The sequence below is a fragment of the Anopheles moucheti genome, chromosome 3, assembly GCF_943734755.1.
Source record: "Anopheles moucheti chromosome 3, idAnoMoucSN_F20_07, whole genome shotgun sequence".
Classification (NCBI taxonomy): domain Eukaryota; kingdom Metazoa; phylum Arthropoda; class Insecta; order Diptera; family Culicidae; genus Anopheles; species Anopheles moucheti.
Genome location: NC_069141.1, coordinates 73,214,022 through 73,239,935, shown reverse-complemented (window position 1 = coordinate 73,239,935; position 25,914 = coordinate 73,214,022). Strand labels below are relative to the sequence as shown.

The following is a 25,914-nucleotide window of genomic DNA, read 5'->3' as shown; positions in this document are numbered from 1 at the left end:
ACTCACGCTATTAATTATCTGTAGGCATTCGTAGACCGTTCTGGATGGACTGCGTAGGTAGCTCCAGCGGTGAACCATTTTCTATTAAATTTCTCTCCCTTTCTCTCTCACACACTCACCATGATGGATGAACCAATTTCAGAAATGTTGTTTAAAACCACGGTTTCATCTGGTGGTTTTAATTCCGTACTACGACCAGCACGTACTGTGAAATACGATCAGCAGTTTTTTTCCTGCCTCATATGTCTACAAGCATTCGCATACCACACCCATTAATGTCGGTCCATTTTCCTGGTGCGTACTTCACAGTGAAGAAAATGCTTTTTGGAATGATTTTCCGGTGCCCGAAATCCGTCCCGAAGTAACAACCCAAAAAAAAACACCGCAGAACGCGGCACAAAACGAATTGTTGGCAAGGTGTGATAATCTTTACCAGATAATTACCTTTACTGCACTTTGCCCGCCTGCCCGACGTGTCGCCCGACCGGCATCCAGTGGTGCTGACGTGTGCGGCGTCAGCATAGGCCGAAAGCGCGCAGCCAGAAGTCGTGTTACTGTAAATTATCTGTCAACTGCGTGATGGATGTTCTGTGGAAGGATTTCCACGAAAACGCCCAGGATAGGTGACACCGCGGCAAATGTCGCGAAAGCACAATTCACCTAACGTGAATGTGTGACACAGAGTTTGAGGAAAAGCGATAAAACACCCCACACCGTTAAGTGGGTATGAGTTTCCCCGATCGCTCCGTCCACATCCCGAGGTGGAACTCTTTTTTGCGGAACCACCATGCCACACCATGGCAAAACCGTTACGTATTGATGAGGAAAATACACAAATTCGTTCAGCAACACTTTAAGCCTGTGCCGAAGACGAAACGCACAAGCTGTTGAGCTTTCACACGAGTCTCATTTATTTCTTCCTTCACCCTCCGGTTCGAAAGTGTTTTTATGTGGAATAAGGAACTCCCCACAGTGGTAAAGGCTTATCACCCAGGCATCAGATTGAATGAGTGTGTGGACACCCGGTTGGGTAGTTTAAAGTGTCACCTTATCTTTATTCCAGCGAGTGGAAAAAAATACCGAAGGAAATGTGCGACAAATTGACGACAAGTTTGCTTTAAGCTATTCGTTTCCCAATCCTAGACATCATCCCAGTGACCGGTGTTTACGGACAGGAGGTTGCGTGGAGTGCGTGTATCCCCACTCTTGCGGTTGGCGTGTGGTTTGAATGAATGAACTCCGACACTACACTCGACGCGATACCGAACGGGTACCGATGCTGATGTGCTTGGGAGTTCACGGATTCTCGGTGTTGCGATAGCGTCCGTTGGCTCGCAATCGCCAGTCAGGACTTGGATATCGTGAACAGTAAACGTGCGCACCAGCACGTCCCTCTTGACGTTCGGAATTACGAAACGGCGTAAAGTGCTAGAGACCCGTCGGTGTATTGCCCCCTTTGGTTCTGTGTGTTTGGAGGAGCTTTTTGACGAGTACGAAGCCTAAAAGTCTAAAGCCTTCCTCTCGGTGATCCATGTTTGGAAGAGAATGGTTCAAAGCGGCCAATGAAAAGAGCGCACAACGAATAGCTGTGTGCTGGTGTAGTGATAATTCTGCCGCTAATAAGCATGGTGTTGGTGCTGCCAAAGTGTCCCAGTGAAATAAAGAATGTTGAAACGTACGGTCTCCGCACACGGATTACACTTGCCACCCGCCTGCAAGGAAGTAGTGTAGAAGTTCGCCGTAATGTTTAGTGCCGCCGGGGACCATCTCGGTGGGACCGCCCTGCGGGAGGATTACAATTACGGGCGCACCGGTCAGCAGATGTTGCTGCTGGCGAGTCGCCAGAATGGCAGCAGTTTGGACCATGCCGCCGGTGCGTTCAACGCGGATAAGGCGTTACTAATGAGCGTACCGACCGTCGGTGTGCTGTTGATGACTACCGCGTACGGCCCCCCATACGTGGACGTTGCGCAGCCGGTCGGCGGACCCACCGGGATACCGGGGCTGGGCGTGAACGAGTCTTCCGGCCCGTATCAGCAAACAACCGTCCACCCGGTACCGGGCGACTCCACCCTATCGCCGGCGCTCGAGTTCGACCAGCAAACGTTCGTGTACTACGCGGAGGTGCTGAGCGTGATCAACTTCTACTACGTACCGGCCCTGGTGCTGTTCGGCAGCATCGGGAACGTGCTGTCGGTGCTGGTGTTTTTCAAGACGAAGCTGCGGAAGCTTTCCTCCTCGTACTATCTGGCCGCGCTCGGGCTGAGCGATACGTTCTACCTGATCGGCCAGTTCGTCGCCTGGCTGAATCTGGTCGATCTGAAAATCTACATCCAGGAAATATGCTGCCGGTTTTTCACCTTTTCCAGCTCGCTCTGCTGCTTCCTGTCCGTGTGGTTTGTGGTCGCGTTCACCGTCGAACGCTTCATCGCCGTGCTGTATCCGCTGAAGCGCCAAACCATGTGCACGGTGCGGCGCGCCAAGATCGTTATCCTCGCCCTGACAATCGCTGGCATTTTCATCAGCTTGCCGATATTTTTCTTCGCCTCCCCGCAGTTCTCCGTCTCGATGAATGACACCATCTGCGATATTGTGCAAGAGTACAAAGTGAGTGAGTATGTTGGGTGGACGTTGTTGGCCAACAAAATTGGCTTGATTTTGTTTTTCCCCCCTTTTTTTTTGGTTCTTTTTTGGGACGAAACATTGTATATTGGTATACGTGCTGGTGGTGCTTCCGGTGGATGATGCCCAAGCGTGGCAATGGCTTTTCGCCATTGTTTCGGTGCACATGCTTACACAAAAGAAAATGTTAACATGTTTTTACTTGCCAAAGCCAAAGACAAGCCACCGGTTTAGATGTGTGTGTGTGTGTAGGTGAGCAATTGTTTGCCGAAAAGGATTTTCCAACAGGGCGAATGCTGTCCGGGACTCGTACTACTGACTCGTACGTTCTGTTCAGCCACCGTGCAGGATAATTGCTTCCGGTGGACTGGAAAACAAAACAAACCAAAATAGCACCGACAAAAATGGCAACCTATTTCCATGAAACCTGAAGAAGAACAGAGCGTCCTCTGTCCGCCTAGAACTCCCGCCCCAGCTCTGTTGGTGTGTTTGCTTTGTTTGCAGAATTGTTCTTGCTGGAAAGAATTAAACACCACCTTTTTAACGCTTTTTGACTGCAGCTGGGTTCACACACAGAGATTCATTTACCCCTCAATTAAATGGCCCGTGACGGAAGATGTTCTCTGTTTGGCCAGCTCGGTAAATTACTAATCTGGTGTCAAATGGTAAGCAAAACGGTCTCACATTTAAATTTTTGTCAAGCGCAAAGCATCCCCTTTTACGGTACGGGCTCTTTGCAGCGGTGATTAATTATTATCTCATCTTTTAGGGCCCTTTTTCCCTTTTACAATGGCAGAGAATGTAAAAAATGTATAAATAAATCCTACTAAATGATCTAATTCAGACATCACCTTTCAAAATATATGGGTATTTTGTGGATATTTTTAAATTTTAATAAATGCTTAATAATCTTTCCCACTGTACTTTTTTGTATGGTAATCTTATTAAAGTTTTATTAAGTATATTTAATATTTATCAATATTTAAAACTAAAATTTTTAAGTTACCCAATGGAACTGTACTTTTGGAATTAAATTAATTTTAAAATTCACAATTATATTTGTTACTCTTCTTAAGCATATTCGTTTTAAAACAAGCAGAACTTAATTCTTCGTTTGTTTGAAAACTACAAACAATTGAAAACTACCGTTGGGAAACAGTAATGCTGTGATTTATATAGAAATTCTTGAAGGTTCCTGGTTATCTGAGCATATTGTTCAATATTGTTCTATAAAGACAGAACTTAATTCCTTAGCTTGCGTTGTTCTCTTTATTAATAAAATATTTTTTTGAATCTAAATAGCAATACGATCCTCTTTTATTTAACTCTACTGTATTATTGATACTTTATAAGGTTTAGGAGTATTTCATAATTACTAACTAAATGAGTCGCACATCACTATAATTAGCTTTGCTTATCTAATTACTTTAATTAAATCCCTATAAGTTCAAAAGGTTCTCAGACAAAGAACCAACGAAAAAAAAATGTTTTAATTAGCTTTGTAGAAGAGAGCTATTATTAGAATTCACCAACTAGAATGGCCTCCAACTGTTTGCAACCGTAAGCAATTATGATCGGATTTGTGTAACAACCCGAACCACCTTACGTAGGCTTACGTCTGTCCAAGTCACTCCACTAGGTGGTAACAAATTAATTTCACAGCCAAATCAAATCACAGCGCTTAGGGCTTACGGTTTTTCGTTGTGACCCAACATCATTCCTAATGCTGGTCAACATTTTATAATTATTTGCTGAACGATAAAAAAAAAACAGACGCTAGAGAGCTTCGTGGTTGTTGGGTTGGGTGATTTCGTTGCAAATGAAAACTTTTCTGACGTACATTAATATTTATGATGAAATTATGTGTTGAACCGAAATTCCATCAATACCATTCAGCTGTAAGCATCATCAGCTAGGAAACGTGATACTCTCTCTCTCTCTTCTACCAGATAGGACCGGGCCACAAAATGGCTTCGATGCTTGGGTAGAATGTAATAAAATGCATTCGTAATTCAAAACATCGTTTCCCAAGCACTTCGCGGAAAAACTTTATCCTTCCACAAACGTGAGTCGCCGCTCGAAATGGGTGCAATTTGTACGCATTTTCGGGCGCATTACTATGACTATGGCTGCAAAACGTTCGACTGCATCGGCAACGATTGTTGCGTACGATTGTTGCGTTTCGCCCGCTTTCACTTCCATTATGTTTTCTCGCCCCTGTTTCGCTCCCGTACGCAGGACCAGGCAGCGATGTTCAACTTTCTCGACTTTATACTGGTGTTTGTAGTCCCATTTACGATAATTGTCGTGCTCAACACGATCACCGCCCTGACGGTGTGGAAGTTTGCCAGCATTAGGCGCACGATGACGATACCGCGGAGGTACGTATGATGCACAACCAACCCGCCCGTTTCCGGACCGGACGCATGGCATTCGAATGACACGCCATATCCTTCTCGTTATAGTTACGGTGCGAACGTGCGCGAATCCCGCCGGCAGCTGAATATATCGAACAGCCAACTCTTCGGCAACGGTACCGTCCCCGTCCAGCAGATACAGCTACTCAGTAAGTATGTCGAGAATGTGTCCGTCCGGTGTCGGTTGATGTTAGCGGCGCTGATAGTTTTGGAGTCGCACATTCTTCGCCCCACCGGCCAATGGGAATGGGTCGAAACAACGTCACCGAGTGTGTGTGTGTCGTAACCGTAAAGTTTTATCCGCGTGTCCTAATGTCATTCTTCCCCGCAGGTCGCAGCCGGGTTGCAAATTCTCAAATCAAGGTTACCAAAATGTTGCTTATCGTTTCGACCGTGTTCGTCTGCCTCAACCTGCCGAGCTACATTGTGCGGGTGAAGATCTATCTGGAGGTAAGCTTTTGGGAGTTCTACTGAGCTTTTGATGTGTAATTTCCAGCTCTTCCATCCACTAAGAACGCATAGCAAACCCCACAACTGGGAACCGGAACGAGGGCCACGGTACTTCAAGGTTGCGAAGTAAACAGGATCAAAGTTTCGCCATAAACGCTTTGAAGTGTAAATTAACATGTGTTACTTTCGCAAATTTCGAAAGATTTGTCCCCGATAAACATCAGCCCTGCAGCCTAATTAACTATCAATCCTTGCCAATGGTAAACACGAAGTAACTTCCACTTCCACCATCGCCGTTTTCTAATTAATTCTACTGACTGGCCCCTCTCTTCCCGAATGATAGTTGTCCAAGTTTGCGATTGCCTAAATTGACGCCGATCCTTTTCCTTCTTCTTTCTCTCCTCCGGAAGACGGAACACACAAACATGAACATTTATCTGGTGCAGAACTGTTGTCAACTGTTTTTCATGACGAACTTCGGCATCAACTTCATACTGTACTGCGTCAGTGGGCAGAACTTTCGGTAAGTTTGTGTGCGGTTTCAGTCGGCTGAATGTCTTAACTATCACCACCCTTCATCACCTCACTCGCAGGAAGGCAATTTTTGGCATGTTTCAGAAGCGCACCCAGCGGCAGATAAATCTCGAACATACCTCCGGCACGCAAGTCACAGGTAATGCAATACTGTACGTTTCGCACAAATGATTTGTTAATGTGCCGTGTGGTTCACCCCGCAGAGTTCGTCCTACGCTCGAACGGTTCGAAGATGCGACGGAACACCACCACCCTGCCGGACAACCCTGCCGAGGTGGCGACGTGGCGGGATCTTACCGACTATCAAATTACAAACTTCATTAAGTAGTAGGCCCCGAACCTGGCTGCGGTGTTGGCCTGGGCGCCAGCTAAGCTCAGCGAAATATGCGTAACAGGCTGCACACAACGAGCAAAATGTGGTGATATTTCCAGCGTATCCGTGCGGGAAAGTTGTTTAAAAGGTTAGTAAGTAAGGAAGACATTACAAAACAGTGTAAATAGAGCTGTAAGCCGATGGTATAAAATATACATCAGTATTTACTTTAATTTTCTACACATTCAAACATGAGCTTGATGAGTGTCAGTAACGGATAATGATCTGTACTCCATCCGAAAAATGGGATCCTTTATGAAAGGTATGCTACTAGGATGACATTGATAGTGAGTATTATTATGTATGTGTTTTAATACACAATCCACTAACGTCTCGGTTAATTATCCATTCTGATAATGTATAATGATGCTTGCGGGAAGCTAACAGGATAAATCTTAAATAATTCTTTTCTGAATTCTGAGGTTGAGGTTTCCTCAAAAATATTTCCTAAAATTTTTGGATTTCCTTCATCAGTCATGTGAGAAAGCTAACAACAAATACTCAAGAGAGGTGGAAAGTAGTAAATTCATTTTCTACAAATTCCAGTTCAACTTGAAAGTAATTGGAAAATGGCTTTGGCTGAACTTCTTTAAATCGAAAATCCTGAATGCTGCATAAGACTATTCCTTCAAGAGCTTTCGTGGAAGCTTTGCCGTAACTGTTCTATAAGCATTCTGATAAATCAACATTGTCATCTGTTGCCATGTCATGTGCCACGGTAAATTCTTAACTCAATTACTTTGCCTTACCGAAGCCCATTACTTTCTCGCGGCGAGTTATTAGAAGACATCTTAAGAAGCTTCATTGACAAGTGTTGGCGAGCTCTATTCGTTCGTTTTGTCCTGCGTAGCTTATCTCAGCACGTTCTCATAATCGTCCCACTAGCGTCGAAAGGTGTTGAGATTTTACAAAAATAAAATAAAAAAGTTATAATCAATTCCGTTCGAAATCCAATCCGTCAATCATATCACTAATGTTACACGTTTCATGGAAAATGTTCATTAGGAACATTTTATTTTTATGCTAAAGGTCCTATTGTGTGTTTATTAAATCTATTTCTTTGGTAAATATTTTTTGTACATTGAATACGGGATTTTTTGAACGTTACTCAATAAACTAGTCCACTGAAGCTTCGAACATCTCCATTGAGGCCATCGCACAGCAGTAAAACCCCATTAACCAAGTTAATAGTCACTACCCAGCAGCGTCTGCGGTCAGGTAACGGTGCGGTTTGATTTAGTCCTTTCGCACAGACCGCACATAATCGTTGCCCTACTCATCGATTTTATTGATATCACTTTATTCCACCCTTCGCTCATACTTGGGCGGTCGTGGGGATGCCTTATTGTTTAGCATTCCTCTTATTTGTTCGTCATGTCGTTTTATAAACCTATTTTAATCTTGACATTTCAAAGGCTGAACACATCTGGTTGAAATTACTCCTTTGCTAAATGGCGAGGCACAGGAGCGGTCCAGTGGCTTTTTGGTGATAGTGGCGTGAGGGTTTCAAATGTCAAGACCGACATGAAATCCCATCGGGACAGCTGTTGTCCGCATGCAGAACATGACTATCCGGCTATGGGTTAAATAAAGACAAAGAATGCCATAAATGGCAGGCCTTCTTCTTAGGTGGTAATGCCCAAAAAGAATAACTTCCAGCCATGGAGTGCCATTGGAAAAGAACCAAAAAATTGATTGTTTCTCTTAGTTTGATTATCTTATCGCCTTATCATATTCCGTATTAATCCATTTATTATACACTTTCACTTCAGTTAAGATTATTAAACTATCACGTACGATTTCTTTATAAAGAATTAGAAAACATAATCTGAAAACATCATAATTACTTGAATTATAAAAACAAAATCGTAAGTTATATAAAAAATTCCACTTAAATTGGTAAGGTTAAATCCATTTCTGGACGTTGGTCAAGCTGTAGTAAAATGTATCACATATAAGGCCTGGAATTCTTCAAGCTTTCTAGAGATTTTAAAAGCTGAAATTAAAAGCTTTAAACATCTTTTAAATGACAGAACTCATGGCAGAATTATTGTATTCCTCCTTAACACTTAAAGCATATTATTCAAATAAAAAGAAATGTCTTATTATAATCTATTCAAATTATATCACGTACTGTAATATCCCTCCTATCAACTCAGATAATAGACTATCACGTCGATGGTCTCGTACCACTGGTGAAAGAAGAGGAAAAACATAAGTTATACATTTCACCAAATTCTACTTCTACCTCTTATTACCGTTAACAAAACGAATGCTAACACTTCCCCAGCATCGACACCATCGATGGGCTGTGTTTCGATGGACCGTGTACCGTGTACATACGGCACGTCTGAAGCAATCCCATAATCGGATTGACGGTGCGATGACGAGAATGCAGATGTGGGAAAAATGAATTTCCTATAAATTCCTTCACGTCCGCTGTCCGCTAGCTCACTTTCAACTGCGAAAGGTGGAAGAAGAAAGAAAATGGATAAAAACTTCCAAGCCCAAAAATTTATGCTTTTTGACTGCACTTCAATAGCTGATACGATTGAGCCCAAGGTCCAAGGATTCGTTTGGTAAGTGGCTGGAGATAACAAAAAGAGAAGAGAAAAAAACAGTAAAACAAAACACTCCAAGCCAACGATTTTTAACGGCACACAACAGTCGCAGAAAGTATTCGTTTATTACGGGTGAACGTGTTTTGCCCAACCGTGCACTCGCGCTCGCTGCTTATTGCAAATTCCTTGCTGCGTATACGTATTTCGCCTAAAAAGGTTATTTCATGTGGAAATGGTCGTTATTAGGAACCATTTGTCTCTTCACCGGCGTGATTACACGGGCAGGAACTTAAAGCGATGCAAAAGGAACACAACGCAAAATGCCAACAATTTCGCTGTAATCCATTTCGGGCGCACATTAGCACGTTCGGAAATCATCACGAATGATACACTGGCATCAAAACATATCCTAAGAATGGGAAGTATTTTTGGAATCTGGAATTTTGTCATATTCATACAGTTGAAGCAATAATGCTGATTATACCACATTGTTCGTTACGGCGAAGGATTACTGCTGGGGTTTTCTGTGGCAGCGTAAGAGCATAGCAGAGCACAAAACGGATGCTTTTCCGAACCGAATGGGTAAGCAGAACTGTTGCCAGCTTCCTGAAATTCCGAGCATGGAGATGGATTCGCCGTCCCGTCGCGGATGAATGAACGTTGTAAAGCGCATGTAGTGCTGATGAATCAGTGCGGAATTTCGGTAGTAGGGATACATGCTGAGTGTGCGCATCCCTTCCTATTATCCCGCGTTCATGACAACATAATTTGGATAACGAACTTGAAGGTATCGCAGAGGTTGAATTTATTTTTCATTTAATGCAAGAAAAATAAAGCAACACAAAACAAATAAAGAATAATATTTTTTATATAATAGTTGAAATATTCAGTTAAAATATTATTTTTAATTACAAAAAATAAAAGAACAATTCTGAAGCATTCTAGGAACAGAATTATAAACTCGTCTACCAAGGTGATACGAATGAATTGGTCGAAAATGTTTGTGGTAGGGAGCCACATTTTGACCATGCGCACTGCAAACCCACAATTCTCACCATTTCAACGGTCCAGTGTTCATCGCGATACCGATAACGATACGTGGGGAAAAAAAATCGAACCACAGCCGAACGGTGCGTAAATCTGTCTGTTTCATTTAACACATTCCGGTCCGATGGTGCGCTTCAGTTGCTGCTAACCCGGTCTCGAATTTGGCAGCAAACACGCGCTTTCCAGTCGGCCATGTGATCATGCTAAATGGTTGCGCGGCAGTGGAAGTGAAACTGATCATCATCGCGAACAAACGAACCGGGGGGCTGGTTGTGGCCGTGTGCAGTGCAGTTCCGGGCCATGCCGGTAAGGCACACCGGGTGTGTGTGTGTTTGTGTGTGTTTGAACAAGGACGATCAGTGAGTGTGTGAGAGAGGTGCCGAATTGGGCCACCAGAGGGCGATGCTTAACGGAAGTACCGTCCACCCACCGATGGCGGACGCCCGGGTCGGCATGGAGGGGGCGGACGGTGGTCCCCCCCTGAACCTAACCGAAACGGAGGTGGTGATGGAACTGATTGGGAATTTTCTCAACTTCTACTACATGCCGCTGCTGGTGGTGGTCGGCAGCATCGGGAACATTCTATCGGTGCTGGTGTTTTTCAACACGAAGCTCAAGAAGCTGTCGTCGTCGTACTATCTGGCCGCGCTCGGGATCAGCGACACGTGCTACCTCGTCGGGCTGTTCGTCACCTGGTTGAGCTTCTTCCAAGTGCACATCTACACGCGCGAACCGTACTGCCAGCTGTTCACGTACACGAGCGGTGTCAGCAGCTTCCTGTCCGTCTGGTACGTGGTGGCCTTCACGTTCGAGCGCTTCATCGTCGTGCGGTACCCGCTCAAGCGGCAGAGCTGGTGTACGGTGCGGCGGGCGAAAACTATCATCGCCTGCCTGACGATGGTGGGCAGCGTGCACAGCGTACCGTACATCTTCTACGCCGGCACGCAGTACTCCGAGCGCAGCAACGTCACCATCTGCGATATGCGCAAGGAGTACACGGTACGTCGCGTTACCATAGCAACATTCTGTCCATCCTCCAACTGGCAACGCTCATTTTTTGTGTTTTTTTCTGCTCGAAGGGTGGAATATTGGAAAAATTTACAATCTAACACTATTGTATCCCCATCTACGCATGGTGTAGCAAATGGACAACAACTGGTCCATCTGCTGGCAGCAGTGATTCCACATCTAAACTCTTTCCTATGCGAATTTACCAACCAAAAAAAACAAGGAAGGACATTAAGCTGTTGAATAAACATTAATCTGTTTTTTTTTCTTGCTTCTGGGAAAAGCTTAGCAGCACAAATTATATCCAGCCCTAAAGGCGTTGAAAATCCCTTCACTCCTCGTTCCACAAGTGCTTTCTCCCACCCCATTGGATCAGTCCTCGGATTAACAAGCCTGTCCGGAAGCGTCGTCTGAGTGGAGCCCGGAGAATGTCACCTCCGTCTGACCGGTTTCCCGGGGCGATTGATTTCGATATCCATTTATCCGGCCCTACTACTACTCTAGGGCTCGGGCCCGACTACAACTCCGTAGTACAGATAGCATCCCGGGACTGTGGGAAGTGGGAATGCTTCAATGTGCTCATCCCGGGCATCGGTGCTGGCACACTGGTAATAGAATTAAATTTCAATTGAAGCACGATCGGTGCTGTGGTGTGTGCGGCTAAAGCGTACGGTGCGAATTATACCATGTTTTGTTGTGGGTGTCGGCAAGCTATTAAAGAAAAACAAGCAAATCGTTTAGGGTGCTACTGTTAATAGCGACCGATTGATATCCAGCGTAGCAGCAACGGGTTGTCCCGGTTTGCCGTGTATGCGGGACATTGTAATGAACGAATAAAAGGGAAGTGCGTTTCTGGTTTTTGGGTGCAAATCAATGAAACCCTTGCAAATGGTTCATATGGTTTTAATTAAAATCGCAATTCCCATGAGTTTTCATATCTTTTGTGAAGTTGATGGCAATTTTTTATTAAATCGCACACACTTTTTCATGTGCCACGAAGCGATTTTCCCACAGGGAACCGAGTAAAGTGAGTATTTCTCACTCCCGTGGTGCCAGTGGGCAACAAATTTCTTACCTTGAAGTATATTATTATTTTAATCATAACCGTGACTCCGGTGGGAGAATGGAGATGGGAAAGCTTGTTTTTCTGTGCCACCAAACGAGCAAAACAAAAAATAGTCACACCGAGACACCACGGTTTTGGAGGGAGCGCCCCATAGTAGATCATGTCGCGAGCGTCGCCGAGATGCCTCTTACCGGGGGCACCAAACTTCACACCGCGCGATCAGCGTGATCTGTGAATGTGAACAGCAAACAGCGCACATCGACTGCGTCCGAAACTTGCCGAGCACCCGTGCACCGTGGGCAATGCTTTGTTGCTGAAATAAATTCTGCATTTACCGCTGCCGCTGGGTTGTGGCATTTTTTTTAAGCTGCTTATTTTAACCCGTGGTGCGTCGGTAGGTGACAGACGATGTATAGAGTACCTTTAGCGTATTGAACACACCAACGCACAGATTAAAATGCATTGCTTCAGTAGTTGGATTGATGTTTTTCGTATTTTTTTGTATTGCAATAATCGGCTAAAACACCTTCAATGTTTTTGTTTGATTTCAATTTTATTGCTTCCACTGTACGGCATTGATGCATTTGCACAGAAACAAATGCAAGGACGTTAATGGATATTTGTCACTAAACGGCTACATTCACTGTAGGTCATGTAAATTAAAATTGTATTTTTAATTGTTTTTTCCAACTTTTAATAGCATTACGATAGACTTGATAAAACCCGTCTATAATTTGAATGATTATTTTCATTCTGCCATTGCTAACTGCCAGGAAACGTTCGAAAAGTTTTGCTGAAAATACTTCGTACTAAACAGCAAAACATGTTCCACAAACGAAAAATAACCGACAACACTTATTTTTAATGAAAACACCACACCGGTGTACGCTTTTTCGTATCTTTCGGATTCGTAGCAAAAGGGATTCCAATCTCCAAAAATTCCAGAACGCCAAAGCACAACAGCAACCAAAAAAAAGCTACCGAAACGACTCACCATACATTAAATTCGTACCGGGGGAAAAAAGATCTAACCCCACGCACGAAAGTTGTCAAAAATAAATGCCTTGTTTCTGTGTTATTTTAAAACCCCTTTTTTGTGCGTGCAACATTCCCCCGCGTGCAAACAACAGAGAAATCTCGAATACTCGAAAGTTGAAGGGAACTAAAAACACTCCACTGTGGATAATTGAGCTGATGGAAAAACATTTCATATTGGATGTGTGAAAATGAGAAAAAAAGCGAAATCCTGAATAAAAACATTCCGTTTTTACTCTCGCTGGGCATCGATTATCTCGGCCAGCGAAGGGATCGGCCAACGCACATAAGTGCGCACGTGGAATCGTGCAAACACTCGATGACCCGATGGTACGAAGTCAAGAAACGAAGACACAAACATGATTTACGGCGCTGGTCTTCCTGTAAAACGTGCCGGAAAACTGATTATAATTGGATAATCTTCGGAAAAGGCGCTGTGTTTCTCTGTGTGTGTTTGTGTGTCTGTCTGTCTGAATCAGCCATGGTCATGGCACTTGAAACCGGAAGCAACAGTGCGTAGGATGAAACCGTCGCTTCAGTTCTGCGATATTGGAAAGTGGAAAATATGAGTGGTTTATCAACGGCACGGAAACCACTTAGGACAGAAAAGAGGATTCATTCCGTCTTGCTGTACCGTGGCAACTTCTAAACTTCACGAAAACCCGCCCCGGTCCAATTTGCTACAAGTGCAAAATTTGCCAAACGTCCTATGCGTTGGACGGTGTGGAATTAAAACCGATGAATAATTCATTGCGATTGTGAATGATTCAGGGAAGTAAGTCGTTGTGCGAAAATCTCCTGTCCTTCTTTACTGTAACGTTCAAATATTTGTGAGTAAGATGATATTGGCTGCAAAATTGACCGCAGGAATAAATTACAACCCAGTAATTTCATGTGTGCTTTGCCGACCATGCATTAATTATTGATAGAATAGATATGTTGAAATTGACAACTCGCAAGCTGACAGAACTGGACTACTCGTTTGTGGGCTCAGTTTTTCCTGTGGATTGGAGGTCTTCTTGACTGATCCCTCAAGGGCCACAAAAGAAGAATTTATTATTCGGATATTTATATGGTAAAATGAAGCCTAGCAGTGTACTGAATATATATTCATTGCGGTTCAAACCATTTCACCTTTGGAGACCGTTGACACAGACAGAGAATAAATTTGTAGGTTACCTTGTACCTGTTTATACGAGGGGTTCGGCCGTGAATGAGCCTGACAAGGAAGCATAATATCAGTAGACGATAACTCTGGAATTACTAGCTAATCAGTGGAAACCGAGGTGGAGTTTTGAGTTCTGGAAGTATTCTGTACACTAGGGAAACCACAAACTTCTTCGAAGATATTAAATTCAACAGACTTCACACGTTGATAGTTCATTTGTTTCAGAATACGGACACAAGTCTAGGATCGCACTGCCCGAGGACCTTTTTCATTAAAGTGCGACAGATACTAAGAACTACTCTTGGAGGTGTATGAAAGTAAGGCGTGTAGAGAAGGAAATAGACAGAAATAGAACTTGATGAGCCGAGAGATCCCGGTGTGGTCAGTGAAGACGAACTTGCCGAAGATTGAAGTGCAACCGAGCATGAAATAGCAGCCATATGTCGGGATTCCTGGACTGATGACTGGTTTCTCCATGAGGGAACCGAGAAAAGGGAGATGATGGCGTTGATTCGTACGTCAAAAAGACCACTGTCGCAATTTGTTGCAGCGACTTCAACCACAGACCATGATTGCTAAGCTGTTGAAGTACCTGGAAACAGCCACTGATTAGTTAACACTTGTGGATATGGATAATAATTAAGGCTGGTAATATGACCAGGCCCATCAGAAACTCTAAAATGAATATCGCTTTCATATTATTTAGCATAATTTTAGTGATTCAACTTCACAACTGAATATCAATATGTACTTTGAATTCCAAGAAATCTCGTCAGGTTCAGTTTGCGTACACGTACACGTAAAACACCCGACTTTGTGATTTTCCAGCACCATACGCAATAACATGTCTGCCTCACACTGGTCCAAATTATTTTACATTTTTCAGTCACAAATGGAAATTTTCAACTACATCGACACGGTGATAGTGTTTGTCGTCCCGTTCACCATCATCGTCGTCCTGAACTCCGTGACCAGCTTCACCGTGTGGCGTTTTGCCGGCCTGCGCCGTAACATGACCCTGCCCAAAAGGTAATGTGAATGTGCCATCACACGTTTTTCCGGTACCCCCTATATGTGTGCCACTGTCCGACAGTCCGTTTTAACATTCGTGCATTGTGTGCCTCTCTCTGCCGTAGAAAACCATCGAATTTAGAAATACGAAGGCAGCTCAGCTTCCAGTACTTTTCGACTCATCCCAACGGACGGAATGGCATTCTGCGGCGATCCAGCATGAGTATGGAGTGATGTTCCGCACCAACTATGGGGCGAGATTTCTTTATGACCACACGATTCATTAACATGCTCTGTTTGTTTCATCGTGCGCTACTTTTTTTTTTACTTCAACCGGGTGAATGCAGGAGAAAATCGGATGCTGCACTCGCAGATGAAGGTCACCAAGATGCTACTCATCGTGTCCTCGGTATTTGTGTGTCTCAATCTGCCGAGCTACGTCATGCGCGTACGTGCATTCGTCGAGGTAAGTCAACTTGATGGATAGGACATTGAGTGGAAGAAAGCCTTTCTTTACTGCTGCTGAAGGTCCTCGCTAAAGATATATGCTCACTGATACGTGCCTCCGGTGACAGATATTAATTGTGCAAAAGAAAACATCTCACACCCGCGCGGACTGTTCTTCACCTCTGCTTTCAGACGGGCCATTCGTATCTGACCGTGCTGGTGCAGTACTACTGCTACCTATTCTTCATCACCAACTTCGGCATCAACTTCATACTGTACTGCATCAGTGGGCAGAATTTTAGGTAGGCAACGGAGTCATCCAGCCCCATGTTCCAGCAAACTGCTTATAATATCCTGATATTCTCCTTATATTTCCTACAGGAAGGCTGTGATAGAAATGTTCCGACGGCATCGAAAGAGCCGAGTAAATCAGGACCCGATCAGCGGTTGCGGTACTCAATCAGGTATTATGTAGCAAAGGGTACGCATTTTCCTTTCCGGTTCCTGCTTCGGTAGCGCATGTAACGCTCCCTGCATGTTGTTCGATGTGTGCATGGTTTGCACTCCTGAATTGGAAACCCGATGTTCGCGTGGAAGAGCTACAAGGGCACTTTGCCATGCAGCCAACTACACGCGACGCATTTCGTTGAATTGTGCATGGTTTTATTCGCTTGTATGGAACTGCCAGCAGGAGTTGGAATTAGTTGCACCGCTCAGTGAGTTACCTAATTCCATTCCTACGCCACCTGTTGCATACGAAACTCGACCACACTCAATCGACAGCTATAGCTGCATTCGGTTGCAAAACACACGTGCGCGAACACCCACAATAAGTAATTGGTGTTTGAATAAAAAATAAAAAAAGAAGCACAATCCACTGTTCGATAATAAGCTTGACGAGGCAATGCGACCGTTTATCATGGCGGTAATGTTCGGTCTGTGTAATTATTTTGCAGAACTTTTGCGCGCATACGGCAACCTAGCGCTGAGGCGCACCAGTACGCCGATGCTGTCAACCACGACCACCACCACCACAAACCGCACGGCGGAAACGATGCTGTGGAAGGATTATGCAGACCCACCGGTTATGAACCTGCCCTGAAGCCACCCCACCCACACACACACATTCCAGGGAAACGGGGGCGAACGGATTGAACAGTTGTGTAACGAAACGCTCCGGCCTTCCTTCCGGACAAATCGTACAAGTTTATTAGGGAAGTATTTTTATTCTTCTTGTAACTATAAAATTAAAATCGTGCAACGAGATGAAACAATTCAACAACGCGAGTGTGTTCGCTGTACGGATGAATGTTGCTATGCATGGGAAATGGTTGTCATCTATTTACACCTGCCCGGGATCAATCGGTATTGGATTGGGGATGAGGGATCCGCTCATTGATTGTGCCTCGCTGTGTGAGTGTGTGTGTTGCCCATCATTGGTCCACCCTTGAAGGAGAAGGGATCGTGTTACATTTGTAAGGATAATGGGAACACTGTCTCGCTTTATGTGTGAACATGGTATAGAATGGAATAAAACAAACACAGAGTGTATACGAAATCTAGTAGGTGTTTTTCTTTCTCTCCCTCTCGAGATTGCTCTTAAGAAGGCATGAATAAATGGTCCGAAATAACGAGAGCTTCCACAGCTTTCTAAGCGGCATGGCATCGGTATGGAACGACCGTTTTACATCCCACCGGTAATGGCATTACCGAATTACTCCCGGCACCGACACACTCGAGGAGACACGAGCGCGCGCGCGTCACCATAACCCCGGGTGAGCACTGGCTTCCCAGAACGGCATCTTTCTACCAGATTTGCTTTTAAGATTTCGTCGGAAAATTGTTGTTCTCATGGCAATATAAATGGTTTTTTGCCTGCTGTTTTGAGCTTGCGTGCGTACCCACTGGATGCCGTCTTCGTGGGGCGAGCGTGTTCCGGCACGGGGCCATGTACCAGGGGGTGTAATTGTACGGATAAATTGTAAGACAATTGGATCAAAGCAACCGGCGGTGTAGTTGGTTCGTGCACGCTGATTTTCCATCTACACAAGCAAAGCCAACTCTATGCTTTAAAGCTTGCAACTAAGTAATTCCACTCCACATTGTCTTCATCTTTAAGTATCGCTAGTTTAAACGCTAGTTTTTATTGTAAAAAATCTTTTTCTATCAAAAAGGAAAAGAAAATAATTGAAACTGTTTGAAGTTTTCCACGGAGCTTTTGCCATATTGGGTACAGGCAGTCCCCGAGATACGCTATTACAGCGGACCGCTATAACCCGGAAAAAAACCGCGTAACTTGAATTTCCGCGTAAGTCGAATCCTGGTGCAATTTCGTTTATACCTCAAAGTCACAGAGTCGATTTCCTTATGTGCATTTAAATTATGCAGCGAATCAGGCGGTAATTAGAAAAATTACATTAAAATAAGTTACCTTTTATGTCATATAAAATATTTGTTTTTATGTTTTATATGACATAAAAGGTATTTTCGACAAATTTTTCACAATTTTGCTTATATATGTGCTATAAACTAGCTCAGCTGTCAAATTTTCAAAAACCGCGTATAATCCGCGTATCTCGGGGAGTGCCTGTAATTTAATTAAATAAATGCTTGAGTTTGTTTGTTTCGTGAAGAAAAAACGGTTCTCAATTTGCAGTCTCGTTCTGTTTATCATGCAGGCAAAACATTTCTATCCGCCACCACCACCCCCCGGAATTCATCATTTATTGACAGCTGAAAGCTTCGGCATACCCACAAGCGAAGGGACTAAAAACCAACCAAGGTGATGATACGGCATAAACTCTACTAGCAACGGGCAGAAGATTCATTGATAGCATCAATTTAGTCTATTACGGCTTGTTAAGTCGTTGCAAATAACCTGACATGCTCATAATGCTTCCATTAGCAAAAACCTGGATAAGCGCCATGGGTTTTGAGGGGAGAATGCAAGGGAAGTTAATGTGTTCCTCTTATTACAGCCATAATCCAGCCGACCCACCTGCCAACCTTTCGGGCGAGAGTGTCTGGTTGCATGCTTTGGGAGACGCCGTCCGTAGCACGAACAGCGTTCCGGTGTGCACGTGGCGCGTTGCAGTGTTAGATGCTGGGTCCGCTCATTGCGTGAGTGCCAAGCCCGTACGGAGACTCACTCGCTGTTCGCACGAAAAATGTTCCCCGAACACTGCAAGGAAGAGCACACACTGCAGTACGGTAAAATATGGTGCTTACCCGCCGACTGCTTGGAGCATCCTGTTTGGATGCTGCCGTATCATTTGGCCACCCAGGCGTCCATCACTAACCTACGCTCGAGTGGCTCACCCATCGGGACACACTCACGCAAGGATGTTTCCTGCATATCCGGCAGGCACAGGGTGTCCATTCTCACAATCTCCTCCCGGCTGCAGGCACAGGCAATAAAGTTCCTCGGCTGTAGAATTGATTCCGCAAAGAATCCGGTCGCACGCAAATGGCTGCAGGTATCTGTGGAGCAAACCCAAACGCGTTAACCACCAGACCGACACACTGCATGTTCACCGTGTGGGATACTGTACGTAGTGTGACGAGGTCGAGTAATGCACAGCCCGGTTGGGGATCTTGACCGCTGTTGGTGAAAAAATCCGCATGTCCCCGGACATTGTTATCGCCCAGCAGTAGCGGATCGGTATGGATCACATCCACGAACTGTGCCGTGTCGGGCCCGACGGCGTCTGGTGAATCGAGCTCGAACAGTGGCCCGGCCGGATCGAGGGCCGTCACACGCGATAACATCCCACCAAAGTAACGTCCGACGTTGCCCGCTATGTGCGCCCCAAGACTGTGGCCGATAACGTGCACCTGGCTGTGGTCGATACCTACCCGCTCCATGAACCGTGACAGAATGGTGCCGATGCGGTTCGCCACCGGCAGCACGAGATCACGAGACGTTGGATATAGCAGAAAGGCCACATCCATCCAATCGGCTATCAGGAGGTTGTGAGCATCCTGCTCCAAGTATGCCGACTGGATGGGAAGTATCGAGAAGTGGTTACGATTGGCAAGCCACCCATGGATCACCACCTTCAGCTGTCTCCGTAGGTCGATTTGGGGCGGTGGCTCAAACGATTCCACGTCCTGCTCAACATGCAATAGTCTACAACACACCAGGAATAGAAGAAAAACCACCACATTAGCCATCGGAAACGGCTGAAGCAGCTTGGGCCATCCTCAAGAAGGTACTTCCCACGGTGAATAGAAGTAAAGTTTAACTTCACTCAGTTCTGGGGAGTAATTTGAAACCGACGCCGCATCGATGGCGTGTGCTAACAGCAACACAGCAACGCTTCCGACCAGAGCACCCATTAGGTTTGCTACCGTACGGTGATACAGTCACGATGACACTAACGCGGCCCTCAGTGCTCAGTATCAGTTAAATGGCAATCGAATGAAATCAAATTGAACGGTTTTGTCGTGCACGTAAATGGCGGGAATTTGTACATTAATAACGCTGTTTATTAAATCGACAAATTGATCGGCAACAAACCACTCATTGCTCATGCAAATAAATGCGGTATGGCGTTAGAAATCGCGCGATTTGATGCCTGTTGATAGTGTTGTGAGTGAAATTAGTGACATTCGATTCGTACAGGTGGTTTAATTAAAGCAACAGAGCAATGTTGACTGGTTAAGTTCAGTTGTACTGTATGATGTTCGCCGTTTTATGTGCACTTAGCTATATTGGCCCGGTTACACGAGCTATGCAGTGTACTCAAACTTCTTAGTGTGTTCAACGTGATTTTTTTCCTTAACATTTTCATCCTTTTTTTCGCCTTGTTAAATATTATCCTACCGCTAGACGCTAAGCCTAGCGATGGGGGACATATACTGTAAATAGTCTAGATACTCGAATGAAGCTAAACAAACTAAACATTCTTTGAAATCTCTTTGGTGTGCTCTTTGGTGTGCTCTTTGGTGTGTGTGCTAGTGATCCCACACCACAGGACTGGTGGAAAATCCCATATGGATCATTTCGTATCACTATTAAAACTCGCTATAATTTTTAATCGCTGAACATCTATTTAATCTGGGCTCAACAAAACGGCATTCTTGGTTCAATCACAGAACAATAAATAATCCAATATTGCATGAATTACATTCGATTTCCTGCAATTAATTAATTAATTTATTTATTTATTTATTTATTTATTTATTTATTTATTTATTTATTTATTTATTTATTTATTTATTTATTTATTTATTTATTTATTTATTTATTTATTTATTTATTTATTTATTTATTTATTTATTTATTTATTTATTTATTTATTTATTTATTTATTTATTTATTTATTTATTTATTTATTTATTTATTTATTTATTTATTTATTTATTTATTTATTTATTTATTTATTTATTTATTTATTTATTTATTTATTTATTTATTTATTTATTTATTTATTTATTTATTTATTTATTTATTTATTTATTTATTTATTTATTTATTTATTTATTTATTTATTTATTTATTTATTTATTTATTTATTTATTTATTTATTTATTTATTTATTCATTTATTTATTTATTTATTTATTTATTTATTTATTAATTTTTTATTTGATTAGTTACTAATTTTTGTTGAGTAGCGATTCATAGAGCAGCGATCTTTTCTTCGTTTTATCCACCCTTTTTTAAAGAAAAAAAACATGAAATATATACACGCCACGATCCATCATAGAAATTTCCATTGAATTAGCATCACATACAAGCAACAAAATACTTTTCAGAAGAACGCGCACCTGGCCGGGCACCATCACGGGCAAGCAGTATGAATGTTCGGTGTTGTGTTGCATCTATTTATGATGAATTCAGATTTTCATAAAGCAGCAAACGTCACAGGATCATAATTTCGCGATTTTCCACGAATTTTTCATAGCATAGTTAATATGGTTTTGTTTATGGACGGTACTAATTGAGTGAAATTGAACCATTTCAGAATGCGTACATTGTTTTAGGAACTTTTCATTTTATAATTGCCACATTTTAGATAGATACACTCCCTAGGTTATGGTTGTTGCATTCAGTCTTATGTGGTAAGGTATTTCTAATGAGGACAGCATGATGTATTTAGTTTAACTCTAGCATTGTATGATAAGAGGGTTATGTAAATAATTTAAGTTAAAAATGTGTTCCTCTTTTATAACGTCTGCTCTAGTTGACGATATTTCGTATTTTGATCGATTCATTCTCACGCCCGCATCATCTCGCCAATGCCAATGTTCCTGTTCGAGTGATCTAGTTAGCAAATTTTTTTTATGTTGTTGTTGAAACATTCAAATTGTTCAAACACCTGCCATATGTGGGGCGACCGCGCACACATACATCAAAAGGGAATTTTTCCCCGTTCTCCAGTCTGTTGGCCACCGATACCGATCGAGTTAGTTGATCGAGCGGTTTTGCACCATGATGACGTTGATCGTATCACTGCTACTCGTGTCACTTTACGCCCAGCTCGGCGAGGGTTCCTTCTCGCTACTGAGCGCACCACGACAGACCTGCGCCGGGTATGCCGGCATCGCGGACGCGATTGCCGCCCTCACCAAAACGATTTCCAACCAAACGCCGGCCCAAGATCCTTTGGTAAGTGTTCAGCTAAACCTTCAGCAACTGTTGCGGCTGGTCACGGTTTATGACTCCTGCGACGACGTTACCGGACCATCGGGATTATACCGCATCCTGGACGGTAACGGCGTAATCACGCACTACTACTGCGAGACGGAACTGTTCGGTGGCGGCTGGACGGTGATACAGCGCCGCACGAACGGTCGAACTAATTTCACGCGCAGCTTCAATGAGTATCGCGACGGTTTCGGACATCCGGAGCAGGAATTTTGGATCGGTTTGACACGCCTCAACCTGATAACGACACCGACCCAGTACGAGCTAGCGATCCTGATGGATGCTTTCGATGGTACTTCGACTTCCGTACGGTACACCAGCTTCAAAGTGGCACCGGAAACGGACAACTTCCGATTGACAACGCTGAGCGGATTTAGTGGCACGGGCGGGAACTCAATGAGCGCCTCAGTGGGAAAGACGTTTTCCACGTTCGATCGTGATACGGATGCGGCGGCCACGGTAAACTGTGCCCGAGTAGAGAGAGGAGGATGGTGGTTTAGCGACTGCGGTGACAGGTTCGTATAACAGGCTTCGGTGTGCATACAGGTGAGGCAGCTTCCTAACGTATGGTGAACATTTCAGCAATCTGAACGGATTTTACGGTGGTGCAACGCCTACAACCAGTCCCAGAACGTCCATGGTGTGGGTAGGCTTCAAGGGGCCTTCACAATCGCTCCGGACTTCCATAATGCTAATACGCAAGAAACGAGCCTAAATTTCGATTGATCAAATAAATGCGACGAGTGAAATAAAATGGTGGTTAATTACGACAAATAACAAGCAGGGGTCGTCTGAGAGTCTTTTTTGGTTGAGATTGGATGAATACTACATAAGATAATGCTAGCATCTCAAGTATCTCAAGATTGTTATCGACATTTCTATTTCAGTGTCGAAAAGTTGTAGTCTAGCTCTTGTGAAGATGTTGTCTCCGTACGCAAGGACTCACTATCCATCGAGAGTCTAAGAACGCCAGACATGGCAGGCTTGGATCTCTTGAGGTTGTTGTGCAGTTAAAGAGGAAGATATCAGGATGAGGGAAAGGGTCGTTCTACTTTGTACAATTCATTTTTATTGCAATTAAATCACCCTAAACTACGGTATCCGACGGATCAACATGATGGAGATTTTAAGCGAGTAGCCCTGTTCTCTGAAGGTTTTCCACGTCATACCTTTCCCGTAGAGCACGGTAGATCCGTTTAGGTACTGTCCATTCAGATTGCTATGCAAAGCAGGGAAGAGTAAAGCGAGAAACATAAGTCAGTACCATGGTAACACCCCGACAATGAGTGTACTAACCTGTCATGGCAATCAGAGTACCACCACGCACCAGTATTCTGCTGGGCACAGTTCAGTTGGAATATGTCATTATCCTTGTCCTTCGTAGTGAACGGCATGTTGAGCTGTCGTCGCAGCGAATCTCCCGTGGTGCCACTGAACGTACCGAGCACATTCAAGCGGTACAGCTCCGCTTCGTCGCCGATCTGAAACGCACTGTATCGCGCCACAACCCTCCGACCTTCAAAGTCCTCCATTATGATGGCAAGCTCGTGCGGCATGAGGTTGGTCGCACGGTACAAATTGTTGAGACCCCACCAAAACTCGCCACTCTCAACATCGCCGAAACCCGTCTGATAATCGGTCCACGAGAGGAAAAAGTTGGTCTGCCCGTTGAAGCGTCGTTGAAACACTAGCCAGCCGCCCCCGTCGTAGTCCATGTCACAGTACGCATCCAGCGGATCGCGGAACTCGCCCCGGAGCTGGTACAGCCCGGACGGTGAACCGGCAGGCAAATCGGAACATGTTTTGTAGCTGCCCGGTGCAAGCCCGGTCGTTTCCTTCACCTTGCTCGTGATTTGACTTATCAGCGCGTTCAAATCGTCTGGCTTGATGAAGTTGGCCGGTGTCGTGCCCAACCCTTTGATGGCTGCTTTGAGCAAGTCGAGATTTGATAATGCAGGTTCCGAGTCGAAACACAGCGACTGGGGAAAGTCGCACGTTGCGGTCAGGCCGCCCCGGATGGCACACGCCAGTAGCAACGCCACGGTGAACCACATTCTGACGCGACTCGCGAGAATGTACTGAGCGTTTCGTGGCTGCATTACGAAAAGCTTGCAGAATAGCTGGGTCGCTCGCTGTTTGCGCAGCTGAAGTGGCAAGAAAGTGTTATTAGCATTGCCATAACCTAATACGGTACGCAAAGTAGAACATAATGTTTTGCAAAATTTTGTATACGTACCGGTGACTACAATTTTGTGTTCGCCACTTTTACGAAACAGAACGTTCATCAGCATCTGGTCGTGTTCGTTAGCAAATCTTAGGTGACCTCTTAAGTGACTACCATAGTTAATATAAGAAAAAGGTTGAAAATTAACTTCACTAATCAGCTAACTGCAGTTTGTTGCAATGTGGTTTCAACGTTTCAAGGCAAACGTTTTTCCAACAACAGGAATTTTCAATCGAATTCGATTTTTCACGCAGCAGCCGTTAGGAAATTAAATTTTGCGTGAGCATGTGTGCGTGTGAAGAATCGTAAGCTGTGAAACGTATCCCATACAGCTTGTGAAATATTTGAAAGATTTCATGATGCACATTGCATACGCACAGGCGCATAACCGATGCGATGAAAAGTGGTTCATTTGTGGAATGAAATATTTCAGAGCAATCATTGTCGTTTAACCAGCTACATTTTAACTGACCGTTGACGCTAAATCTACCAGATTAATCGTTTTCATCGGTCTTTTAGTAATATAGGTGTTAGGGATTAAAGCAATACTACAGATAAACAATTTCAAGTCGAGTTATTTGTATTATCACTTCATTTTATTGTGGAATGGGAGCCGCTTATTCCATAAGAAGTGGGTATTATTGATGCACACGAAGCGTTACGTAAGATGCTCCATCAAAAATCTGCACCGGTGAGCTGTCCTGATATCTCACACTCGTGTACAAAAAAGAACAATGTTTCGAAAAACATCAAGCAACGGAATTTGATCGTAGTCAAGCGTGGTTTATGTTCGTATGCCGCACACAAAGTACCCAAGGATCGTAGCTTTATTCACCGCAATGCCAATGGTGACCAGAAATCAATCATTAGGCAATTAATCAAACTGTCATTAGCAACAGGTCTCCTTTGAATCACCAAACAGCTTGAAAAAGGACATCAATGGGCATGTTGTAAACAGGCACAAAAGGAAGAAAAATGATTTTTACAACATTGTATCTATTATTGTACTGTCAGTTGCACAATTGATTGGAAAATCACTCATAATGCTTAAGACGAGTTTAGAAATATCAATATGTGTGGCATCGGGATGTGATGCTTTTTTTACATGGTGTAAAATACATAAACCTGTTTCTTTTTGCCTTCTGACCCACAGGCTCAATGAGTTAAAGCCATCTGCATTGCTGTACCACTCGACGATGGTTGGTTCTGAATATCACCTTTGTTGTTATTAACTTCAATTATTGATCAACAAAATTATTTGGTTTTAAAAGTAGTTAAATATATCATCCATTCTTTGTGT

General features: G+C 43.8%; 5 protein-coding genes across 5 annotated transcripts; 3 read left to right on the top strand and 2 right to left on the bottom strand.

Moving 5' to 3' along the window:
- Window positions 1-1,743: 1,743 nt before the first annotated feature.
- LOC128303634 (growth hormone secretagogue receptor type 1-like) lies at window positions 1,744-6,569 on the top strand. The gene is made up of 7 exons (XM_053040644.1): window positions 1,744-2,607; window positions 4,861-5,003; window positions 5,088-5,188; window positions 5,371-5,489; window positions 5,900-6,012; window positions 6,083-6,162; window positions 6,227-6,569. The coding sequence occupies exons 1-7, from the start codon at window positions 1,744-1,746 to the stop codon at window positions 6,349-6,351; spliced, it is 1,545 nt and encodes a 514-aa protein (XP_052896604.1). The 3' UTR covers window positions 6,352-6,569.
- A 3,837-nt stretch (window positions 6,570-10,406) lies between these two features.
- LOC128303715 (neuropeptides capa receptor-like) lies at window positions 10,407-17,175 on the top strand. The gene is made up of 7 exons (XM_053040765.1): window positions 10,407-11,003; window positions 15,168-15,310; window positions 15,418-15,515; window positions 15,640-15,758; window positions 15,932-16,041; window positions 16,121-16,203; window positions 16,696-17,175. The coding sequence occupies exons 1-7, from the start codon at window positions 10,407-10,409 to the stop codon at window positions 16,839-16,841; spliced, it is 1,296 nt and encodes a 431-aa protein (XP_052896725.1). The 3' UTR covers window positions 16,842-17,175.
- A 1,660-nt stretch (window positions 17,176-18,835) lies between these two features.
- Window positions 18,836-20,077, bottom strand: LOC128301932 (pancreatic lipase-related protein 2). The gene is made up of 4 exons (XM_053038610.1): window positions 19,962-20,077; window positions 19,291-19,868; window positions 19,039-19,219; window positions 18,836-18,920 (listed from the first exon to the last, which is right to left on the bottom strand). The coding sequence occupies exons 1-4, from the start codon at window positions 20,075-20,077 to the stop codon at window positions 18,836-18,838; spliced, it is 960 nt and encodes a 319-aa protein (XP_052894570.1).
- A 2,097-nt stretch (window positions 20,078-22,174) lies between these two features.
- On the top strand, window positions 22,175-23,105 carry LOC128305093 (angiopoietin-related protein 6-like). The gene is made up of 2 exons (XM_053042386.1): window positions 22,175-22,905; window positions 22,973-23,105. The coding sequence occupies exons 1-2, from the start codon at window positions 22,175-22,177 to the stop codon at window positions 23,103-23,105; spliced, it is 864 nt and encodes a 287-aa protein (XP_052898346.1).
- Window positions 23,106-23,482: 377 nt separating this feature from the next.
- LOC128302997 (ficolin-2-like) lies at window positions 23,483-24,444 on the bottom strand. The gene is made up of 2 exons (XM_053039847.1): window positions 23,687-24,444; window positions 23,483-23,609 (listed from the first exon to the last, which is right to left on the bottom strand). Exons 1-2 carry the CDS (start codon window positions 24,442-24,444, stop codon window positions 23,483-23,485), a joined length of 885 nt encoding a protein of 294 aa, XP_052895807.1.
- Window positions 24,445-25,914: the final 1,470 nt, after the last annotated feature.